Below are 26,595 nucleotides of genomic sequence, written 5' to 3' on the forward strand. Positions count from 1 at the left end.
GACATAAACAGAATGTCCATCAAAATTGAATGGGTGAATAAATGAGAGGTACACAAACACAAAAAATGTAATGCAGATTTTTTAAAAGGATAAAATAGATTTTTTATGTGCTTCCACAAATACAGAGGCTGTTATATTTTAATGGATTTTTTATTAAAAAAGATGAAAAATTTTATTTTTCCTCTAACCTTCAAAAGAATAGTATCAATTTCAAAAATTACATTTAATTATTTTGAAAAATCAGTATATTCACAGTAGATAATTTAACACGGCAAGATTACAGGCAACTTGAATTTAATTTTCAATAAGAATAAAGCATCCTTCAAAATCAAATAAACATCCTACTCTCACAGGTAAAAGGCTTTATAATGATAAATCATTGTGACTAAATTGGAATCTTTATGAGAATATTACAAAAGCTAGTCAAGAGTTTCACACTTAACAAATACACAGGGAATATAAATGTGGCAAAAATTTCCTATCCAAATTGGCTACTTTGGAATTCCTAGAACTTTCAACTCCTGCATATTCTGAAAAAACTATTGTTATCTTTATCCATATTTGTATTGAGTATCTTAATGCTTTGACTTCTCAAAATCTTGTGTCAACAGTTTAAAATTTAAGACTTGTTCAAGGTCTGTACTATTAAAGTAATTGTCATATATTTAACTTTAATTTTAATCAATGGTGAAGTAAATAATTTAGAACAGATATAATTCTCAAAGTAGAGATGTAGACTGATTTTCACAGAATATTAAGGCAGAAATGCAGATTAGACTACTGTATAATGTGACCCCATTAATATTCTAAGTGAATCTATACATTTATATGAACAAAATTTTGGGTTTTTATCAAACTTGATGGATTATATCAAGGAGGTAGTAGTTCTAGCTAACAATTACTTTTTAAAACAAAAACTGGAAATGTCACTAGGAAATTGCTTTACTTTTCCTGAGAATAAACTTTGTCAGAATAAATACTAGGTAGTGTTTAGCAAAAAGATATACTTTTCAAATTTTTATAAATACTTCTGGCATTGCATTAAATTTTTAAATTTCAGTATTTTATATTCATCAAGCTGTGTAAAAAGCTAAGTGGCAAAGATTATATACAAATCATGGATACTTCTAAACTATACTGAAAGACAGGAAAAGATGTACAATAAATATTTATATAATATTGATATTCCCCAAAGAAAGCCATCTATTCAACATATTAGGAGGAATAATGTCTAGAACAGTATTAGACAGAATGATGACGCTGGCATGTGAGACTTGGGATATTTACACACCTAACCAAGAATTTTTTTAAGTCATGGGAAAAAATACCTTCTGTCCCAAATTTAAAAAGCTGACCTGTAATTTCATTAATTTTTTTCTACATGTTCAGAAGGAAAACTTCACAAAGGAGATATGCTCGCTTTCTCTTCTGTATAGAGATTATAGCAAAGCTTTTATTAAACTAGAAAAGATTTTACTTTGTTCTAATTACTGTTCAGGTTTTTTATGGTTTGCCTCACTGAAAAATGGACATGACTGTATGATTATTTATGGATATTTTGACAAAAGATTAAAATAATCATTTTTAATGGATCAGAGGTCTGTACTAGGTAAATATATTTTATCCTTATATTTACACATGCATGTAAACACATCCACACACACCCATATTCACATACACACATTATTTTGTGAAATAGTTTGAAGTTTCTTGCTTCAGTTTAGTAATAGCTAATAAAAAAGCTGTCTTTTGAATTATAAGACTGCCTTGAAAGGAAGATATACAATAATATACTAAAAAATAGAACACCTTGAGAAATTATTTCTAAATTTTGTATGATAAGCACTTTAAAAACACATTTTTCTATTTACAGTTATTCCCCAAAACACACATTTCTGATGTTAAAAGGTACCTAAGTGAAACATACACATGTATGAAGTATTTGTTTCAGTTTTGCTATACAGCACACAGTTTGCTCCTCAAAAAAATCATAGAAATTTACAGTCTAAATTTACAGTATGCCAACACTGGTGACATTGTACCTCTCTTCTTGGTCTTGCGATGCCATACTATTGCACTTAAGTTTGCCTTACCCAGAAAATGTGAAGAGACAGAACCAGGAGGCTCAGCAGCCCCCGTTCCCAAAGACCGCCGCTATAGTACTGGGTGCTCTATATTTGAGTGCTTCCTGATTCACTCAGAATATGTTTCTTTACTTCACATACTCACTAAATGAAATTACTAAATTTTTGCAAACATTTTGCTCTTTTACACAATCAGTAAATAGATTAAAACCACTAGAAGCTATCCTACCAAATTATTGTTCTCAGGCTATTTTCATTATGTAAAGTGAGGGGTGTCAGTATAAATATTTACAAAAGCTTTTCTTTGTTAAAGTAATACCAAAAGATAAAAAGAGGAAGAATGCATGGATTTTCCTCTAGTCTTCCATTAAAACCAGATTGTACATTTATGTAAGCTACAGTATTACATCCTTGTAATTTAAATTTAAAACACCAAGCTTTTCATAATATAAAATGGTTTTTGAAAAAAGTTCTTAAAAAATTTTCATCTAGTTAACTAGAGGGACACAGATAAACATTATTGTTCAATGTATAATTGAAGGCCAATTTTTCATAATCATGGATGGCACTTTACATAAAGCTCCTTTATGTTATGAGTTATTTCTTCACATTGCTTAATAGAACTGGAATTGCTGGATCAAAAGTGAAATATTTCTGTGCCCTTATATATACATTTCCAGATTGATTTCATTGTGAATATGTGAAAGCAGATTTTGTGAGCATTTTCTCTTCTTTGATATAGTGAACTAAAAACAATGTTTAAAACCTGAGCAAAATAATGATAGATAATAGGAAATTTTGCAAAAGGGAAGGAGATGAAGAGATGGAGGGAAGTGGGATGGAGAGGAGAAGATGATTTTTTTTAAAAGTATGAAATTATGTTATGTACATACACTCACTCCTCATGAGAAATATAATCATTATGTACTGCAAACATGTACTAATAAAAATAAAAAGGAACACACAGACAAAAACTATGATTTTTCTGAAAATGAATAGAGCTAAAATAATTGTTTTTCTGAACAACTGAATCTATGCTATTATTTGTGAAATTGGTCTTCTGAACAAATATTCGCTGTATACAAATTAAGACCAAGTCATTTACTTCCTGAAACTCACGCTGAGGCAAAACTTCTTTTACCTCAGACAACTGAACTTTTGATTAGTTCATTCCTGCTGTTCCTTTTTCTCAAAATAATATTTGTTACAGATTCCTCTAACTTCTGAATTCCCATCTCTTGAATTGTAACATCCTACCTGCTGCAATTCAGGCTGCAATTAAAAGACAGGCTTTTGTCAAACGCATGCCACCTTTTCTCTTAAATGTGGGGTAAGCACAATTTCCATTAGGTTAAGTGGTTCATATTCACAGGCATAAGAAATTGCACTATCACCTTCCAGAACTGCATTAAAAGAAAAATTATATGTTAGTGAATCAATTCACTTTCTCTATTCAGCAACATGAAGTTTTGCCCATGAGAGCTGATGATTTCACTTGGAACAATTTTAAGTGCTATTATTCATTGCAAATACTGTAGAAAATATCATGCTCCCAATTCACAATTGTATCACCTAATCAACCCAATGAAATTTTTTCATTAAATTTCACTGCTGTATCTGATTAGGACATTGTCTGAAAACAATTAGCTTATTTCATGTGGTGAATAGATAGTAAATTAAAGCATGCTATTTTTAAGTATTGCATTTCATTTCCCTTATCCAAGAGCTGTAAAAGTTAAACCAAATTCATATCAGATATTTGAGTGAAGACTTCATAGTCAGGTAAAACTCTCAGGCGTTATTTAATTTTTACTGATACCAACGTGTTTCCAATTTTTAAATAAGAATACAAAACGACATTTAACTTCTTTGCTGGAGATAAATATCCCCACAAATTTAGGAAAGATGTTTGGTATATAGTCCGAAGTTAAAAAGGGCAGGAGAGGTAATTTAGATATTCAACCTTTTTTTCAAAATGAATAAACTCGGTGGTTTGACTGCTTTTTATTCAAAAATTAAAGGTAAAATATGACTTCAATTTAAAGTATATTATGTTACCATACTGTGTTTGTCACAAGTCTACTATGGCTTTATATTCATATTCAAATTCAGTGTTTCTATTCAATCAAGTTAATATATTAGATTGTCTTCATAAAAAATAAGATATGTTAAAGTGGACTAAAACTTGTTATTCTTTTCTACATTGTTAAATTTCCTTTCCTGCTGTTTTATTTCTGCTAAGAGTGAAAAACTAACTTAAGTACAGTCTCTCCCTTGTGCTTGGTCAAGATCTTTTGATATGTCCTCTGTGACAGTCTATCATGTTCTGATTGTCATTAGGACTATTTATTTAGATTCTAGCTCAAAGTTAATGTGTTCCCTGTTATGAGATAGACACTTGCAGTGTATTATAGGAAATTAGGTGATTGTGAAATGAGAACTTGACTCACTCCTCACCCCACTTTTACCTTGGTAGATGTTAAGCCACTAGGGCAATTGTAGATGTTTGAAATAAACTCTAAAGATTGTGATATTCTTATTTTAGCTCCCAACAAGATATCTTTTGTTTCTATTTTTTTGTTTCTACACTTAAAACCATAATATTTTTAATCAAATGGATATTTCATGTGAAAAATATACAACTTTATTCTTGGATACATTATGCTTACACATTTCTCAAAGCATTAGATTTTTCCTGAGGACTATTTTAATGAAGCTGCTCTTCCTTTTTTGAAAGATAGATACACACAAATACATTCCAAAATTCCCTGAAAAACAAGAAATAATAAACCTAGAAAATGTGAATCAATTATCTCCAGATGGATTCCCAGTATCAACAAAACAAAACAAAGTATCTCCAGATATTTACAAACATTGTAATAAATTTCTTTATTAATGTTGTAAGAATTATTTTTTCACTTTGAAATTGACAACAAACTGCACTCAAACTTTGAACTGTTTGTATTCTGTTCTCTTTGACTCAGTCACAGTGGGGCCTGAATGTGAGTTAGGGTAGCTATCAAGTACATGATTGTCCTGTGGAAACTTTAGAGTAAAATGTCAGACTTTAGAATCCCATGCCAATCTTTGGGTTGTGTCTACCTTAATTTCACAAATCAGGGCATGTCATTTCATTTATACTTTTAGTTAACAAATATCTAGAAATTATATTGACTCAGACAGTATACACAGAACTTGATGCAAAGAAGACAAATAATTTTCATTGACTTTAAACAGCCGGAAGGTAAGAAAAGTTCTTTTAAGAGTGAGGAATAGACATCAAGGGAGAGGTCAAAATGCAGAGGTACACCACTAAGATTCTGGACTTCTGTCTGAAGGAAGATCCTTTTACAATATGTGCAGAGTGGGGTACAGAATGCATTCTTAGTTTGTATTTAGTTCAGTAGCATGTGTGGTAGATAGGATAATAAAACTCTTCCATATCAAATAACCAAGATTCTGAATACATTTATACCAAAAATACATTGAGCACAGACATATATTAAAGATGGGGTTTTCAAAACCAATGAAAATGTACTACTAATTTTATAAAAACTTATTTTGAAAATGGAAACAGATTAAATATTCTTCAATGTATTTTATGATTCACATATCAATTTATAACCAAAAAAAAAAATAGAAACTATGCAAGAGAGAAAAAATGGAAAGTTGAAATATTCTAAGCCAAATATTGGCAAATTGAATTCTTCAATCTTTTAAGAAATTTAGTTGTTTTTATCACAAGATTGCTAATTTTGCTTAAAGTTTTAAAATATATAAGATAATTCAGTGCATTCATATTACATGAAATGGGCTGGGGATTTAGCCCAGAGGTTTCGCCGCCTGCTGCACAAGCGCAAGGACCCGAGTTCGATCCCCGGTACCAAAAAAAAAAAAAAAAAATTACATGAAAAAAATACCAGTTAGTAGATGTAGAAACAAGGCATGTTATATGGGACAAAATCAATATTCAGAAACCTTAAAATTTAGGAATTGAGAGAATTTCTTTGATCTGATAAAGACATTCATCAAAAGCTTAAGTAATGTAGTATAATTAAGAATGGGTCATTAGTAAATTTCTTTTTAAAAATCAGCATTGAGACAAGAGATTAAAGTGAAGATCTTGACTGTGCACAAAACCATAGATGACAGTTTTTAATAATCCCCATCTAAGAAAGCAGAAAATCATAGGGAAAGATTGGAATATTTAAAAGGAAAGATGAAAACTAGTGGTAGAAATTAGAGTCTATACAAGAGAAAAAAATATTAAAATTCCTAACATACATACCCAAACTTAAGGTGCCACCTTGTAACACTCCGTAGGTTTCTATTAGGATATAAGAAATATAAAACTGATGGATTGATCCTTCATCCCTCTCATATATGTATAGCCTGGGAAACCCAAGGTGTTTCTAAAGAAAAAATATGTTTTGTAATAGAGGATTACTATGTAAGGAACATTAAAGGTAGAACAATGAAAGCCAGGACATTTAAAAATCATAATTAACAATAAAGAACATAAATTTTCTAGAAAAAAGACCTTGAGGATGATAAAAACATTATTAAAGTTATTAATATAAAATATAAAGCTAAAATAAAAACCTAGCACCATGATCTGGGACTCTAAAAATAAAATAAATGGAAAATAATGCTGCCTATGAAAATACTCATTATACTTAGTAGCCAGAGTAACTACACAAAAACTTGATAGAGTTTTTTAAAATGGCATCAATCGCTCCAAAATAGTTGTATTGGCTTAACTTACACACCTAAATAAGAAAGGAAGTTTTTAGATTGGCTGTTGAAACAGAAGCCACTTCTATCTTTTATACAAAATAAACACCCAAAACAAAATGATTCAGAAAAGTTAAAGTCCTGATACGAGACCAAAAAACAGTCAACCCTAAATCATTAGCATTGACCAAAGGAATAAATTATAATGCTAAATGTCATTAACCACAAGCAAGATGTTATGGTTAAAATGTCTAGATCTATATCATAGATAGAACAGAAGCGATTGAATAATTGGAAAGCTTTGGTTCAAAGTGAGACAAGTGAACATCAAAATTAAGTAAAGCTGTGTAGAACAATTATATACCTGTAATTAGTATATATATTAATATAAAATAAACTAATACATGGAAAGCTTTTATATATATGCCAATTACCTTGGTCTTATCACTTCAAATTGTATACATCCTTTGAAGTGTTACACTGTACCCTGTAAGTACGTAAAATTATTACATATCAACTTAAATATATAGAGAGAACTGACAAATATTTGAGGAGTTAGAAAGGTTTACCCTGAGTTGGATATTTTATAAAAGTATAAATGTACCAAAACATCACATGGTGCTCCACAAAGTTGTATAGTTTTTGTCTACCAGGTAAAATTTTAAAAAGAAAATAAATTCAAGGTTAAATAAATCCACTGAGAAATATATTAAGTTTTTAAAAGAGCAAAAATTTGGAAATAAATGTTAGAAAAGCAGAATAGTCATACTACCTTCTTGCAGTAGAATACATCTGAATCATGACTATAATCATCAACATAGACTCATGCCTGACACAAATTGAGTGAAAAGAGCAAACCTTACATTAATGCACATACAATAAAGGTTAACAAGCAAATAACATACACTATTTATTTGCAGTAAAGTTTCTTCTGAAATATTTTATGTAAAGTTGTCTGAACTGCACGTGTTGATCATTTAGTAAGAGTGATCACAGTGTTACGACTACACAATCCAGCTGTCGAGATTGTGCACAGGTGCAAGCTCACCTGCAGTTTTCTGAGTGTTTCTTACAACAGAATAATAAAGGCACAATCCTGGCTGGATCTGGGATTATAAGGAAGTGTGAGCATTTTGAGATTTAAAACATAAAACTGAATGTCAGTTGAGAATTAAAGAACTGTATGTGGCACAGGCAGTTGGTATTTTCATGTTTACCAGAGACATGCTGTTTAAATAAAAGGAAAATCAATATTTTCCATTTCTTTGCAGAGTAAAAGTGAGCAAATTACCGTGCGTCATCTGACATCAGGAAACTGGGAAGTGATAAAAATCTTGGCATACGATGAAGCGACTCAGAAAATGTGAGTATTTTTGGTTCTGTCCTCAGGCTGGCAGGCAGAGCTGTCAAGTGCAGTCCTTTTTACTAGAATTATGTTTTGCTTGCCATAGTCCTAGTTAAAGCAAGCCACCCATGTAACAAGTAATGTTTTCCTTAAGACTTCCTCTGTACTTGACTCAGAGACACATTGTAGAGACGCATGCAGTTGAATGACACATTCAGAGAGATTGAGATCTTGAGATGTGCAGAAGGGAAGGGATTTTATAACGAAAAACAAGACATATTTGCTAGGTTTTCAAAGTCCTGTGGTTGAATAACAAAATAACACTTGTTTGTTTTTGTTTTTGAAAATTCAAGTGGGATCGTTGTGACTAAAATAGATCAAATTCTAATGTTTGTGCTCTTTTGTTTTCTACAGTTACTTTTTGAGCACCGAGTTATCTCCCAGAGGGAGGCAGCTATACAGGTAGGTGTTTTGCAGGGACCTCCTTACACAGGTTGGCTTCTTAATGACAATCACTCAACACCTTGAAGAAAAATCTGAAGTCCCATTTTCAACATGGCTAGGGAAGACCTATCTCCTGTGTCGCAAAACCTCACCTGCTTGAGGTAGTTCATTACTTTTGACCCATTGTGAGCCCAGAGAACTAGACCTGCATGGAGAATTTCTCTCTTGCTGCTTTTTCCTTATTTTTTATGTGCTTTTATAGTTTTTAAGATGCTGTTTCTCAACTCCCCATGTTAATGACATTTATGTATTTTTCCCAGTAACCTCTTCTTTCGGTAGATCATTTTGAATTTTTGTGCACTATTGTGTTAAATATATAATTTATTGCTGAATAACATAATACTTAGTAATATCAAACAGAAGCTTTACCTTTTTTTATCATATATATATCATAAAATCCAATGGGAGTTTTGTGAAAGGAGGCATACTTATTGAAAAAGGGGAATTTTTATTGCTTAACTAAAATACAGAAATTCATGGGGAATATTTACATCTGCCCAATTTACCCAAATGCAAAGCTATATTAATAAAAAGAGCTTAAGACCACACTTATTTAGCATTAAAATGTCTCTTCACTCAGAAAGCTTTCCCCAGGACTTCACAGGAATGACTATTATTTCTGGCTGGCACAGGAGGTATTAATCCTAGACTTTATATACATTTTCTTATTTCCATTTTACAGATCTATTTTTAAAATGTCAAAACTGCCATGACATATTCTCAGTGGAAATTAATCATGTTTGAAGAAGTATCACCTCTGATTCTTACCAAGTTGCCTAGAATTTCCTCTGAGAGTAAAAATGCATATTTAAAGTACTTTAACTCTTCCATACTCTTATTTATGCACACTTTTCTTTTTTCCAAAGCAATCCACTACTTTTAGATTACATCTTCCAACATGTCATTTTATATTCTTAGTTTATTCTCGTGGACCTACTGGAACCCATGTTCACAATTTTAATGACTTCAAGATGAAGAGAAGCTCTTTGTTAAGAGTTGCTGATTTGCATTTTGGTTCATAGGTCTTTGTCAAAGTACTGTTCCCTTTGTCTTTCTGGTGACCTGAAGCTTATCTTTTGTGAAACACATATTATGATTAATGTTGATAGTCATGAACAGTACTTTAGAAGTGTGGAAATACTTGATCAATGTTTTATTTCTTCCATTGTATAAAACTCTTAAAGAAATATAACCCTGTCAGAAGATAAGACTTGGTCAAGGTCAGGAAATGGAGCTGCCTCCATCTCTCTTCCTCTTATTAATTTAAAATATGATTTGAATCACAATGACCCTTTAGATTTGTGGCCTTACCTTATCTTTCTCCTGACTGAGGCAGAGAAGTCAATATATCTACAACCTGTACTGGTGTAGCCAACTGTGTTATAAAGAAAATGTAGAACCATAAATTTCCTCTTAAAAAGCTCATCAAATGCCAGTTGGCTTAACTGTGGGATAATGTTGGTGTTTGACCCAGAAATCTCAATCAATGTCTTACTAAGTGATAGAAATAATTGTCAGTTGACTTAATGTACGGCACTACAGAACTATCCCCTGCAGAATCAGAACTACTATGATATTCACTGTGATAGTGTTTTTGTCTTAAAATTTGCATTTCTTGTTTCAGCAGATTTATAATGTAAATACTGAGAAATGTAACTTTGCGTAAATATATCTATTCCTCTGACCTTGGGCACCAGTATTATAAAATAAAGATGATGATTTTTTTTCTTTACTCCTTAATTTGTCAAAGTATGTATTATCATTAGCATATGTACTATCACTTAAAAATAATTTTTCTTCACCAATCATTTCAATAGAAGTGCTTGGAGAAGAAAATTTGGAATTGATCATAAATTCTAATGTATAACCTGTTGAATTTAGGAAATCATGAATTTGATTTTATGTTACTTACAGAAACGTTTATTCACCCACTTGACTAACATTTATTAATGCTTAATTTATCTTAATTCCCATGGGTAATTCCCTTGAAAACATTACACAGAAATATCTGTAATGAAAATGCAAATAACCATAAGTTATGTTGATACTTATGGAAATCAGTTTCTTTATTTATAGTCATGTATACATATAAATTATATACATACAAGTACACATAATTTTAATTTTATTACAGAGAAAAATGTATATGTCTCAATATTCATAATGGAAATTGGCTTTGAATGTATACAGTGAGTTATGATTTACAGGGAACTTTTGCACAGGCATTGATGAGTATTTCTGTTTATGTTACACTGTATTCAAATGTGGATGCTACAAATTCAAGAGCCTGGAATAGTAGCATTTCTAACATTCATTTTCTTTCCTAAGTGCTTCTACTGAAGAATCACTGAATCGCCAATGCATTTCATGTAATGTTATGAAAGAGCAATGCACATATTTTGATGCCAATTTTAGTCCCATGAATCAACACTTTTTATTATTCTGTGAAGGTAAGATCATATATGATTTCTTAAAAAATTTATTTCATTCATTTTATTAGATAACTATCTATTGGTACCATGAATACATATAAAATATTATATATTATAGATTTACTAAAATATAAATTTAATTTATGTATTTCATTTAGAAATAAAAATTGGGAGTAATTCAACATGCATAGATGTTCAATAAAGGCTTTGTGAATGTAGCATGTTTTTAAAAGTGAATAAACATATGTATTGGTAAATCCATGCTAATTTAGCTATTCTTTAGAAAGGGCTAAAATCAACGGCTTTGCTGTTAAGAGGTTTAGAATATATGAAAATGAATTTCTCCCTCCAGCTTTCTTAAATTCTGGTCAGTTATATCAATCCTAATTACTTCTTCTAGCTTGTAACAGCATATACCTGGTTATGCAAGTATCTATAGAATGTATTCATAGGAATCAGGTTCCCTTTATAATGATACTGTGCTTTCTGGAGATGAGCAGAAATCAAAAGTTCTTTTATAATGTGACAAACTCAGTGTCACTGCTTCACTTTGAACCTTAAGCTTTAAGCTGTCCTTTTAAACACATTACAATGAATATGCTAATATTTTATTTTGAGTTATTTTTTTCTCTTGATATCTGAAATTATACAATAAAAAAAGAAAAGTACTTATTTAATGACACAAGGGGAAAACCACTAAATTTTCAGAAAAGTGTATTAGCTTTCTGGTTCCTGGAACACAGTACTTGACAGCCACAGTTTTAAGGAAAAGTTTAATTTGTCTCATTGTTTCAAAGTTTAGTCCATTGCTGTCTTGCTCCAAAGCAGAAACAGCATAGTAGAAGGGCATGGTGGAGGAAAACTGCTCACCCTCCAGCAACCAGGAAGCAGAAAGAGAGAAAGGAGTATCTGAGGACAAGAATACACTCTTCTGCATCATGCCCATAGTGACCTCTCCTCCAACCACAGCCCTCCTCCAAATAGTATCTCCAGCTATGAACTCAGCAATGAGCTAATTCACTGATTAGTGCCCCCAAGATCCAATCACCTTCAAAAAACTCCACTTTGGAACACATGAAAACTTTGAGAAACATTTCAATTTTAAACCATAACACTAGGGCTCTTTGAAGAGGGGAAGTTTCAAGATAACATCTTCTAGTAACAATTTAGTACATTTTAAGTATTTGAGATTTTGGTTAACATCTTTAAAAGTGTTAAGTAACTAGCCCCAAGTTATTCATTATATATTTCATTTGTTTAAATATGTATACATTTATACATTCTTTCTTTCTTGGGTGATGAGCAAATAGAATTTTATGTTGTATCAACAGATGAGAAGTGAAAGGATCATGAATGAGCTTTTAGAGAATAAGTATTCTACAAACACTAAAGATACGAAAGCAAGCACGGTTGGCTGAAACAATCGAAGCATGGAAGTAAAGGACATGTGAGGAGATAAAGAACTTAAAAAATTAGGAAATAGTTCATTTCCCCATATGCTCTTAAATCTCAGAATAAAATCCCCACAGAAAGCCATGTAATCTATTTGATTTCTGTTTCACATTTTAAACCATGAAATATTTTCATTTGGAAAAGGAGGTCTGTCTTGTAAGCTTTCCAGTAACTTTTACTTAGATCTCTTTATAAATGTTCACGCATGTATTTTTAACATCCAGGTCCAAGGGTCCCAGTGGTCAGCCTGCATAACACGAACAACTCAGCAAGTGAGTACACAAGAGGACAATTCAGAATATCATGGAGCTGGCACTGGTCTTAGATATTACAATATTCATTCTGTATGTCATACTCCAAGAAACCTTCAAAGGAATTTTTAGTGGTTGGAATGCTGTGTCGACACCATCATCTTGACATTATGTATGGAAGGGAAACAACAAAGCGCTGTGGTTTGAGCTAAGTTATAGCCTGGATTGACTCTTCCTTGCCTGCCGTTGGAGACACGCTGTACCTAAATCAATGCACAGTAATGAACAGGGCAGGACCTTTCAGTCTTCTGCTCTCCTAGTGAGCTGGGCCATTCTTTCTTCGGTTTCACACAGGTTATTCCTCCAGAACAATGCCTTTTCCACACATATAGTTAATTTTGAAAAATATATTAACTAAAATATTTTGTATCTAGTTTGTTTCGGATATCTAAATTGTTTCTCTATATAATTACTTTTATTCATTTATATATTTATTCAACTTTGTTTTTGAATGGGCACATTATCAAGCAATGTGACAGAGGCTGGTACTGCATTGATTAGATGCTCATGTAAGGTTCACAATTTGCAGTAAAGTGGATAAGTAAATATATGAATGAGTTAATCTTAGAAAAGAATACTCACATTGCTTCTCGAAGCCTTCCTTTCTCATTCCTTTCTTCCATCTTTGTCTCTTTTCTCTTTTTCAGATATATTTAATCAACACTCTTATACTTTGATGACTTAACATTAACTACTATAATTGAATAATAAAGTTCATAATGACTATTTCATTTAATCTTCAGAACATGCCTGACATAGTAAATTTTCTTGACCTCCTTTTAGGAAGTGGATGGGGAAACTGAGTCATAGACAGTTTAAATAACTTAGCTAGAGTCATACTAGTAAATGACAAAAGAAGAAATTCACTATAATATCATAACACCTTTATGTATCATAATTTTCTCTGGCATCACATACTTTCATTAAAGTAGGAGTTTTAGTTGTATGCCTTGACTTAAAGGAGATACAGATATAAAAATGTAAATTTGAATAATAAACATCATTTTGAAAAATCAGAGTCTATTTAAAATCCTGAAATATTATCATATAGAGACTTACTGCCTGACATAGACAAAGACAGATTCTAAATTTGTATTTGTTTTTGGTATGGTTGGAAGATGGTTTAGCACACAACTTAGTTTCTATTTATTTGTTTAACCTTGTCTTTGGTGTACATCTTAGAGAGGATAAAGGAAGCACATTCAATCTGTTGAGTACTGAGAGCAAAAATAATGATAACGAAGACAGTATGGTTGATGAAATTGAAGGTTAAATTTCATAGGTTCATAGTAAATCATTGTATGAAATGATTTCCATTGCATGCTTCTTGTAGGATCTGCAACAAGTTAGTTAATCTCTCCTGGAACCATTTTCCTCCTGGGGAAATAAGCAAATGTGTTTGTAATGAGGATGAAAGATACTCATGACATACATGACACACTAAATAAATGACAGCTGTTTATATTTCCTTGCAGATTCTGCCTTTAACAAAGGGTCATTAAAAGGAAATTCCTAATCTGATTTTAATTTTATCCAACTGTTACCACATTGCTTTCTAATTACATTGCTGCAAGTTATAAATCATTTCTGTTGCAAATTGTGAAACATTTCTGTCTAAGAGCAATCATGCTGACCTTGCCATTCAGAAGCCAACTCTGATTGTCTCATGATCAAGGGGGAAGCAAGGAAGGGCTGGTCAGTCTTAATTGTCTTTTCAAAGGACACTTCTTATTAAGGGTAAAATTTGTATTCAGTAACTAGTACATTTTTATGTCAACAAAAGTGAGCATATCAATGCATCAGTCACATGAAATAGAACAGGGCATGACGAGAAAACTGGGAAAAGAAAAATGAAAATGGAATATAGATGCAAAACTCCTCAACAAGATACTGGCAATAAATCATCAAAAAGATCATACATAATGATCAAGTAGGTTTCATCCTACACATGCAAGGATAGCTCAACATACACAAATCAATAAATGTATCTCACATAAAAAGAAGCAAGGAAAAAAGCATATGATCATCTTGGCAGTTACAACAAAACCTTTGACAAAAGTCAACATCCTTCCATGATAAAAATACTGAAGAAAATCCACCTAGACTGACCTTATCTCAGATAAGAAATAAGGTCAGATAAGAGATAAGATTTTTATCTCTGATAAAATGTCATTTATGACAAACCTTCTGCCCACAATATGGTAAATGAGGAAAAATTGAAACTTTGCTTCTAAAATCAGGAAAAAGACAAGATGTCCACTATCATCACTCCTTTTTATCATAGTACTCAAAATATTAGGAAGAATAATTAGGCAAGAAAAAGAAAAAGAATATATATGACTTGATACACTAAGATCCAAACCACCAAAAGGCTCCTAGAATTAATACTCAAATTCAACAATGTAGCAGTATACAAAATCAACACACAAAAATCAGTAGCATTCCTGTACACTAGTAATGAACTTACTGAGAAAGAAACTAGGAAAAATGTATCACTCACAGTAGCACCTGGAAAAATGTAATACTTAGGAATTAACCTAAAAAAAGTGAGAGACCTCTTCAATGAAAACTACAGTACTCTAAAAAAGAATGTTGAAGAGAATGTCAGAAAATAGGAAGGTATCCCCTGTTCTTGGATAGGGAGAACTAATATTATCAAAATGGCCATACTCCCAAAACTGATATGGAGATACACAGTGCCAACCAAATACTAACAACATTCTTCACAGAACTGGGGGAAACAAACCTAAAATTCATGTGGAACCAGAGGATACCGAGAATAGCAAAAGCAATCCTGAGTAATAAGAATAAAGTAGGAGACATCATAATTTCGGATTTGAAGTTCTATTACAAAGCTACAGTGACCCAAACAGCATGGAACTGGTACAAAAACAGATATGAGGATCAACAGAACAGAATAGAAGATGCAAAAGTAACCCCAAGCACATTTAATTTTTTGATCTTTGACGAAGGGGCCAAAAGCATACACTAGACCCACATCTTTCAGTATGTTCTAAACTAAAGTCAAAATAGTCTAAGACCTAAGTCTTAAAACAGAAACACTTATCTCTTGGAAAAATTCCTGAACTCATAGGCATAGACAAAGACTTTCTGAATGGAATCTCAAGTTGCACAGGGAACAGTACCAGCAATCAATAAATTGGCATCATATCAAATTAAAAAGCTTCTGTACAGCAAAAGAAACAATTATTAGAGTAATGACATAACCTACAGAATGGGAAAAATACTTTGCCAGCTATTTCTCAGGAAGAGGACTGAATGTACAATATAAAAAAATTCAAAATAATTAGTCCACCAAAAATAAGACCCAGTCAAAAACTAAGCAAGTGAAATTAACAGACACTTCTCAAAAGAAGAAATAAAAATATCCAATAAATATATAAAGAAAATTTCAACAGTTAAACACTGGTGGCCATTAGAGAAATGCAAATTAAGCACAACTCATATTACATCTTACCTCACAAAAAATGGCCATCATAAGAAAATTAAATAATAAGTGCTAGAGAGGCAGTGGGGAAAAAAGGAACACTTCTACATTATTGGTGGGAATGTAAAGTAGTGAAAACAAATTGGTGTTGAGATTTCTCAAAAAACTAAACATAGAATTTCATTTGACCCAGCTATTACCCTTCTAGATATCCTGGAAAAGACTTAAAGACTTCATATTAAAGTGATATGTGCATACCCATGTTTATAGCAACATAGTTCACAATAGCTAAATCTTTGAAACAGCCTATAAGTCCATTAATGAATGGGTAAAGAAAACATTGTATTTACATACAGTGGTACTACTCTGCCATAAAGAATAATATATTGAGTTATTAGTATGAAAATAAACCACAATATTAAGTAGAATAAACCAGGCACATGAGCTTAAATATTGCATAGTTTCTCTTATAGGAGAAACCCAAAGTATAAATAAGGAACAAAATAGAAGGTAGATGATAGGAAGTAGGGAGAGAGATCTTTCTTAACTGAGATGGAGGGAGTGGCAAGGGAAAGGATGGTTAAAAAAATTAAAGAGGCAGCAGGAAGGGAGAGAGAGGAAGGGGAAGTAGGAACAACTGCGATGTGTTATGTACATATACCAACCCCCTATCATGGATGTGGTCATTATGTGCTGCAAATGTCATAATAAAAATTAAAATTAAAGAAGAGAAATTAGGGTATGTAACAAACATGGGAACTCTTTAGCACACTAATTATCAAAGAAATGCAGAGTAAAACTGCTGTATACTTTTCCTATCAAATAATAACAAAAATTCACTTTGTGTATATATGTATATATAAATATAGATATTGCTGCTAGAAATATAAATTTTAACAGACATTTTGGGAAAAAGTAGTCGGTTTTGTCAGTTGTAAGCCTTCAATCTTTTAAGTATTTTTTTATTTTTACATTTATACGAAGAATATAATTCTAAAATGAATTATTTTAACAGTCATTGATAATTGTAAAAGGTATTTTAAGTGACAAAGATTGATAGTTTTAAATAAATTTTAATGGGACATTAGTCAATATCTTGGATGTCTCCTACTTGTGCTTCAAGAATCACTTTCACCCTTATGCCATCTCTTCTGTGTTCTCTGGCTTAGATACACTTTTTGTAGATGACTTAGGTTCTGCTGCTCTGTGGCTGCCAATTTAATTCAACCCATAAAAATTATTAGAGCAACTGGAAAGAGAAAGAAAAAGCCTGTCCGATGTCTGTCATCAGCCCTGTTCCTATGGAGTTGCATAGACTGGCTGAGACACTGGGCTAAAGACACCGTCCCTCAGTGGACCTTGCACAACCATCTCCAGGGAGGGTCTACAATCTGTTTTTTGCCCTGACCTTCAAGCCTGGCCCCTCTCATAGCCATGGATAGCCATGTTGCCTCTTAGGCATCTCTTACCCAGGGTTCATACATTTGAAATGCATCATTTTATTAAAACTTGTCATTATTCTAATTGATGAGTGTCATCAACTTTTTACTAGGATTAAAATAAAACATGTTTATTAAAGTTAATACTTCAAAAATATTAATGTTATATTTCTAAATTATTAAGAAGGCTGAATAATTATTTGTAACATTTCAACAAAACTGCTTGAAAGTCCGTGAAGATAATACTCACAAATATTAAAAGTTCTTAAATTTAACTGGAAACATTCTTTTGATGTTCTTTTTTTTCTCTAATATTTTTCATAAAACTCTCTAATTAACATAATTTCCTTAATAATAATAGTACAGACTTTTTATGATGTTCAGTGAGAGATCACTGAGATCATTGCTGTATGACAGTAATATGTAAAATTTTATATACTTAATATTTCAAAGGTCTTGTGCCTTGTTTTGCTATCTTAGGACAATTTTTATTACTATAATAGAGTATCTGAGGCAGGTTAATGTTATATAAAAAAAAAGATTACAGTCCCACATCAGGTGGCCCTGCTGAAGTCTTTGGTGATAGTATTCTTGCTGACAGTCTCAAGGTGGTACAGGGCATATCATGACTAAAACAGACATACATGTATGCATGTGCATGTGTGTGTATGCACATACCTCGGTCCCTCTGTTTATAGCCACCAGCGTTGTCATGAGACCTCTACCCTAAATAGTACAGTTGAACTAAGTTTATACTCTTACTCCATTGAGATATGATCAAAAGTTAGAATTCAATAATTTATACTTTTAATTATTTAAAATGTAGTGTTTATTATAGCTTCCTTGAAAATTTGCTAGTGTCCTGTAGTCTAAAAATATAATCTCCCAAATTTAAGTAAGACATTTATTTACAAAGAGGTAATTTGATTTATTTACAAAGATACTTTGCTGTGCCTGAGATCATATATAAAAGATCTCCTTCCAATAGGAGAAACACAAAATGAAATGAATATAAGAATATGGTAATTTATCTGATAGAAATTGTCACAGCTCTGGGAAAAGAGGAAATCAATGGAAAGATATTTGAAGAAAGAATGTATGCACACAGTTCATTAAAAATAGAAAGTCAGATAAATCTTCATATTTGAAAGATAAAGATCATTTCATATGGCTAGAATAAGACATTTAAGAAAAATATAAGGATACAATTAAACTAGCCACAGAGAAAAGGATACTAAAGTCCATAAAAAAATTACATCTTAAAAAATCTTGGCATGAACAAGCTGACCTCTGAGTAAGTTAACATAAGCCAGATGAAGTCCAAGAATTTTTACAATATCGCAGAATCCAGAATTTAAAGGGGCAAACATCATACTACCAGTGTCCAATAAAAAATTATGGGTCATATGAAGGAAGTAGAAAACATGATTCATAACTAAGTAAAAGAGAATAAAAACAGAAATGACAGAGATAACACAATAAATATAAAGCTTGTGTTATCTTAATTCCAAATCCAGGCACAGCATTACAAGGACAGGAAAAGATCAGGTTTCTCACAAATGAATTGATTGATTGATTGATATCTTCTTTTTATTTTATTAGTACACTTTTCCACATTTTCTTAATAGTAGCAAATCAAAGCCAGCAATTTATAAAAAGGATTGTATATTATGACTATATGAGGTTCACTCAGGAAATACATTGTAACATTCAATAAACAATCATAATTCACCATATTTCACTGACATCTCAAAATATTTAGGAAAATAGCATTTCATAAATTCGACAAATAGTAATAACACATTGATAATAAAATTAATCAACAATATATAAATAGGAAGTAAATTCCTTCACTTGGTGAGTGATATCCACAGAACTACTGTGAAATTGTGCTTGACGAGGAGATGGAAACTCTTTCTTAGAACTGAGAGCTTCTAGCTTGTCAGCTTTCACTTGTCCATGTAACAGTGTCATAGAGGATTTAGGGCAATAGATTAGAGAGAGAAATACACATAGTAAAACTTTCATTTGGAGAATACATCCTTGTGTAAAATAAAAACAGGCAAACAAAATCTATGGAATACATACATAAAATAATTAGAAAAAAGTTAATTTATCATGGTTACAGGTAGAGGTCAATATACAAAATTCAACCATTTAATAAATTTCAATTAAAAATTAAACATAGTTTAAAATACTACATAAAATACCATTAGAAATTATATATGTATTTCCAGGAATAAATCTAAAGAAATATATAGATCATCTAAAATGAAAACTATATAATATTCCTAGGATGAATTAAAGATCTAAAATGAAATAGATCGTAAATTTGAAGGTTCATTAATTTTAATATATATAATCTGCTCTAACATATCTATAGATTTAAATAGAAAATTCTAGAAAGCTATGGATGCTGCCTTCATGTTTTGTCAATTTTTTCTTGTTTGTTTCATTTTCAAAATTTTCTATTATTATTGTCAAGTTCATTATGTTTATCTGAAGTATCTAATATTCTATGAATCCCACTCAGTGTATTTTTCACCTTAGATTGTGTACCTTTCATGTATTTCATTTTTTGTAGTGCTTTTAAGAATACTTAATATTCTCATGTTCTTTCTACCTTATTGAACAACTAATCTATATTTTAATTGCTGTTTTAATGTCCTTATCTGGGAATTATATTATCTTTGTCATTTCTGTCTTTTTTCTGATGACTAAATTTTATTCTTATCCTGAGTTTTTGTATTGGTATCTAGACATTTCAAATTTCATCTTATGTGGTAACAGATAATTTCGTTTTCCTTTGTGTAGTCATAAACAGGATAGTAACATGTTCTTATTTTTGTTTTGAAAGTGTGGATGCTAATTCCAATGTATAAGAGCAAACAGAAAATTTTGCTAGAGTAAGAGATACTGTCATAGTAATTCAGGAAACAAATACTAGTAGAATGTCTAACAAATGCTAAGTGCATAATTTTTTGTAGTGCTTCATTGATTCCTGCTGAATGCATAGAAGTTAGATATTTACACTACCTTTTTTGGTTTACAGAATATTTTATATTGGAAAGCAATTCTATGCTGAAGCAAGCTCTCCAGAAGAAGAAGACAGTAAAGTCAGAAATTAAAATCATTCATATTGATGACTATGGTAAAGCTTTGTGCATGCTGTGTTATTCAAGAAAAACTTTCTCTACATCTTATGATTTTATATGTAAATGACTCTGCATCTTTAATATTTTGCTCTTTCTTTAAAAGAACTTCCTTTACAGTTGTCCCTTCCTAAAGATTTTCACGAACGAAACCAGTATGCTCTCCTATTAATGATGTAAGTATTTTATTTGATTTTGAAATAAAGGAATCTAAAGATTCATAATTATGCTGCATATGACAACATTCTGATGAAATAAACAGAAATTTTATGTGTGTATTCAACCAGGGCAGTTGCTCATTGCATGTGTTCTTTAAGGAGTCCATCACTGAATTATGTGTAAGGATATATAATTTTTGGTACATCTTCCATCCCATAAAGAATTTGATCCTACTTTTAGGAACAGTGACGACAGATAGTTTGAGATAAGAATGTCCAGGGAGCAATTACTCTCATGCCTTATGCTCTTGACTGTTCATGTGACAATGAAGGAACATGCATTTCTACTGTGGAAACAATTGGCTATTTATGTCGTATCACTTTTCCTTCATGAACTCATGGCCAGAGAAAAGCAGCTCCCATACTCAAAGAAAACTAGCTTGGATTTTTCAGCCTTTGAATTGATTTCAGGAATGAAGTCATTCACACTTTCTGTGAGATTATATCACGACTCTGTAGCATTAGGTACAGAGCCCCTAACATTTATCTAATGGGTGACTAAGTTAATATTGTCTTAGTATTATATTTCTAAGTCATCAGTTGTTTTCCTTCTTAAGAACCCAGGTAAAATATTGATAGCACATTGCTTAAAATTGTCTAGAATTATATTTTTTTCCCTTAGCAAGAACAATTAAAATAGTAATAATATTATTTCTTGTGATTACTGGGAGCAAAGGATAAATATTCATTCTGAGAACGAGACTGCCAGAGTTCAAAATCTAGTTTGCTACTTACTAAGCTTATGTCCATAAGCAAATTACAGAGCCTCTTGCAATACTCTGTCTCTTTAAAGATCAAATGAGCATTATAATACAAGCCATGTTTTATGGCTGCTTCAATGGTTCAATGAAATACAACATATAAAGTCCTTTGCACAATGTCTGAGACATATGATTCATATAATTATATAATTGGGGTTATAATTCATTCTTCTTTTTAAGAATTGCAGTCAGTTCATTATAATGAGCCAAATAAAATGAAAATAATATAATATTCTCTTACTTCAGTGTTCCCTTCTAGCTTTTTTGAAAATTCATTTTTCATTAGTAAATGTTTGCTGAACGTAATGCTTGTATTCCTTGTGTGGTGTTGGTACATGTACATGAAGGTATCCTTCTAATCATCCCTCAAGACATGCTGACTTTCAATCAAAAGGTAAAGGAACTGATGGTGCTGGGAGCATAATTTGTTTATGCCAATGGTTGGGAGGACAGCTATTCCCACTCACATGTCCACCTGATGGAGAGTGGTGAGAAACACTGCAGTAAAATCGTTACAGGTTTTCCATATTTTCTTAGAGTTGCTAACTGGCTCATCTTGGCATCAGACTTATGCTTTGGTGTGGTTAATTTTTAATACAAAAGAGGAAATGTAAAGACTTGCATGGGAAGCCAATTAAAATATTGTTTTCATTAGAAAAGGCTATCTGGATCTATTTTAAAAGTAAGAGATTAAACTTGCAGATTTTAGAGTCAGCTAAAGCTGGGTTTAAATCAGAGGTCTAAGATTTACCAGTACATGCCTTGATTTTTCTAAACTTCTATTACCTTTTAAATTGGGGATAATACTATGATATTATGTAAATAACATATTTTTATGTGCATAATATTTAGGAGATATATACATCCACAGTATTTGATAGAGCATAAATATTTCCAAACAGTGTTTGATAAATTATCAATATAATAATTATTTTAAGTAGCCACATTTTTGTATTTAAATTTATTAATATAAATATTAAAGGTGTGATTTAGTATCCATAAAGTTATTTAATAGGTGGACATTACAAAAGCAAATAAAGTAGTACAGTCAAACCCATAGAATTTACTTTGCAACTTTATTGGTGGATGAAAGAAAGAATAAAAAAGTGTTTAATTATGTAGAGTTGTTTGTTTTCAGATACTATTCTCATTGAATGTTAATTTATTTTGTTGAACTCCTTGGTTTTCAGAGGCAAATTCTCAGGGTTTATGTTGCATATGGTGTATAAAAATCAAACAAAGGATTTTTGTTTTAATTTATATTTATAAAATGACCTATTCTTTTGAATTGCATGATCATCGCTAAAACCTTTATGTTTGGCAACATAGATGGGGTGGAATGACATAAACACAGTGTTATTTAAGAATTTTCTTAATTTTTCAGAATTTAAAGGCATGTTTTTTCTGGTAAGATTAAACCCCCTTTTGGTGACAAATTGACATTCCATTCTAATTAGCAATTATAATTACTTTTTTTCAGAATGAGCAATTAGTGCTGAGCAATAGAGTGGCTATTACATAAAAACTGTAAGAGATGATGTCCTGATTTTGGTGTCACTCATTTACTTCCACTCTGTGTAGTATATCTATTTCCTGACAGATTGAGTCCTTTATTCATCTGTAGAAGTGGGTTGACAACCAGGAAATGTTTTGCTGAACATGTGAGTTGGAGAACCATGTAACTGATTGAAGAAAATATTTGCCTGGAAGGAAGTGGCCTCTGCTGATTTGGAAGCCCTTCTGCAAATTCCTCATTATGGGACTCAGAACTGGTGTTCTGAGGACCTCTCTTGGACATAGGCTGTCACAGTCTTACCTAATTTCATGTTATTGAAAGTACCAGACAGTGGGGGACTGAATATTTTCACCATAGTGGAAAATCTAAGAGACATTGGCACCACCCAAGCATCCTGGTGGTTAGTTTTTGCTGTGCTCTCTGTGGAGTCAGAGTCCTCTTTGCCTGGATGACTACTCCATTTCTCCCTCCAAATGCTTAATTGCAGTACTTTTCACTAGTTGTCTTTCTGTTTTACATTATGATGAATCCTTAACACTCAGGATTCTATATTCATCACTAATTCTATATACTTCCTTATCTATTTCAACACTTATAATGTCAAATCATTCTCTTTTATATTGTTCCTATTTCCTACTCATGTATATAAAATTTAACACTGTATATATTTATTCTGTTGTTTGTATGTGCAAGAAGCTGTATTAATGGGTAGGGAGGGATAAAAGGATTGCAAGCGTTTTGAAGTCTGGAACAGAGTTTTGGATTTATTCAGTGAATCTGATGCCAGTATACACAGAGAAACATTCTGAAAACTTACAAACTTTAGTTCTATAATACTCCAAGACTGAAAGCAATATCCTTCAATTACAGATGTTTATTTAGTAAATAAATTTAGATATTAAATGTCAAGACCATGGTAGAAATGGTAGAAGCAATTCATAAAGTGATCATCATTTTAAAAAACATATTTTTGTGATTTTTTGGTGGGGAGGGAGTTATCTCTATCAAGAGAAACAAACATGGGACCTGGATGGGTTGATGGGAAGAGTTGACAGTGAGAGATGATAGGTCCTTTCTTCTCTCTCCTGAGTTAATGTTCTTGGAGTCCTAGGGAATTTTTGGTTACCATCAAGCCTTATCTTCCTGATCCACAGTAAAACAAAATAAACAAGCTTTTATTTTAATTTTTTTTAAAGGCTTACCTTCCTGAAGGTTTTTTTCCACCCTCACATAAACTTATGTATAGAGTGTGATCCAAAAATACAATGTGTATTGAATTAAAAATTTATTAGCATGAAAGACACATTCCCATTATCCTTGCTTAAAATAAACCCTCACTTCAAATGTACTTACACCATCTTTCTTGCCACTTTCTGGAGCACTTCTGGAAGTCCTTTTAGGCAAAAATCTTAGGCAGCTGTGTGGCTGCCTTGTTGTCCTGAATCCACCTTTTGTGATCATTTTTACTTTAGGGAAGAGCGAGCGGTAGCAAGGTGCCAGATCTGGTGAATAAAGTGGATGAGGACACACTGTAATATTTTTCAAGCCTGTTTTTCCATAGATGGCACTCAGGAGCATCATTCAATGTATTTTTGATCACAATTCATAGACTCTGACAAAAGAGTACTACATTCTGTGTATTTTTTATCACAATTCATAGACTCTGACAAAAGAGCACTTGAAACTGCTTCAGAAAGTAGCATGAACAATGGAGTGGGAGTATTTTGATGGGTATTAATGGCAATGTGTATTTTACTGTAATACATTTTTTAAGTTGACTACTCACTGTAATCATCGATCACCTGGTGGATGTCATACCACTCTCTCCAGTGCTCGCCTCTTTTCCTAGCTATAGACTTCTGCTATCAGTTCAATGCATAGATCTTCAACCGAATAATTGAATAATTGTATTAACACTTTTCCAGGCCGGGGATTTAGCTCAGTGGTGCTGGCGCCTGCCTGGCAAGTGCAAGGTCCTAAGTTTGATCTCTGGTACCAGAAAAAAAATTTTTTTTCCACTTTAATTTTTATGAGGATATTTTTTATTCTTTTTAGGGAGTTCTTCACTCCTACCAGATTTTGGATCTAAGTTTTTGAAGTAAAATCCATACTGTAGAAGTGAGTATTTAGGGAAATAATTTTTAGGCTAGTAAAGGGCATATTCAAACACCTTAAGAAAATAGTTTTTTAAAACCTTTATTTTGTGCATTCCATATATTAAATAATGCCTGATTCACTTGCATTTTACTCTTAGCAATTAGCTGTGGCAATGAGACACTCCAGAAATATGTTTTGAGTAAATGAATGGATGGTGTTCCAAAACCAAATATACTTGGTCCCATTACAGTTTTCCCATGAAGGCATTCTAACTAGGAAGAGTTACTCATTTTTTATTTGGTATTCTTATTACTCATTCAATGTTTTGTACTTCGAAGTCCTGGAAGTTGGTCATCTTCATAGAAATGAGATGTTTCTAAGCTGCTTTCTGTACAATTATTGTATTAAATGATATGATTTGATTAATTAATCCATTCATAGTGAGTAAAATATTCTAGTTACTTATATTCAACAGTGAAGATAAAATAATCACTGCTTTTTCAAAACTATCTTTTCATTTTCTTAAACAATGTGAAATATTGCTTAAAACTGTGATTAGGATCAGCATCATGGGACCACACCTTCTTGCTTTGATCATTGGTACCATGATGTGTCTTGAGAGTTCACCCTCTTTTTCAAGCTCTGTAACAGTCAGATATACCTTCTGGATGATTCAATTCTAATCTGCCACCCTCCTTTCTACCTCTCTATTTATCCATGCTTTTTATTTCTCTTGCTTTACTACTCCCATCTTCTCCTTTAGTTGCTTTTCTACTTTTCCACTAAGCCGAACTTGGAGGAATCAATATCTGAAAATGTAGATCTCATACCAGCCAGTCCCCTCTTCCCACAAAGAAGAATTTGGTGCTGTAGATGTAAGAAACTAATTAATTGTGGGAAGACCCACTATATGGATCATTCTGCTCTGTGTGTTGACCAGTACATATCATACAAGCGGCCTTACTGCCCTAGCCCAGTTGGAAGAGTTCTATTAATCCTTTGATATACTTCCAGATAATTCTATGCTCATTATAAACATGTAACCATACCAGATAATCATAAATGGTTTGTTGTTTCTTCTATTAAACTGAAAATTTCTAGA

The 26,595-nt window shown here is 31.9% G+C and overlaps 1 protein-coding gene across 4 annotated transcripts in view; it reads left to right on the forward strand.

Moving 5' to 3' along the window:
• Dpp10 (dipeptidyl peptidase like 10) overlaps nucleotides 1-26,595 on the forward strand; it is a 1,332,172-nt gene that overhangs the window by 1,267,164 nt on the left and 38,413 nt on the right. For all 4 annotated transcript variants that reach the window (XM_004836090.4, XM_004836089.3, XM_087197849.1 and 1 more), the window contains 6 exons: nucleotides 8,090-8,181; nucleotides 8,578-8,625; nucleotides 10,996-11,117; nucleotides 12,776-12,823; nucleotides 20,802-20,900; nucleotides 21,008-21,077. In XM_004836090.4, the coding sequence (XP_004836147.1) occupies nucleotides 8,090-8,181; nucleotides 8,578-8,625; nucleotides 10,996-11,117; nucleotides 12,776-12,823; nucleotides 20,802-20,900; nucleotides 21,008-21,077 (479 nt within the window). The remainder of the gene's footprint in view (nucleotides 1-8,089; nucleotides 8,182-8,577; nucleotides 8,626-10,995; nucleotides 11,118-12,775; nucleotides 12,824-20,801; nucleotides 20,901-21,007; nucleotides 21,078-26,595) is intronic.

This window comes from Heterocephalus glaber, unplaced genomic scaffold (assembly GCF_053883595.1).
Source record: "Heterocephalus glaber isolate CG9 unplaced genomic scaffold, H.glaber_assembly_v1.0 deba00000347, whole genome shotgun sequence".
Classification (NCBI taxonomy): Eukaryota; Metazoa; Chordata; class Mammalia; order Rodentia; family Bathyergidae; genus Heterocephalus; species Heterocephalus glaber.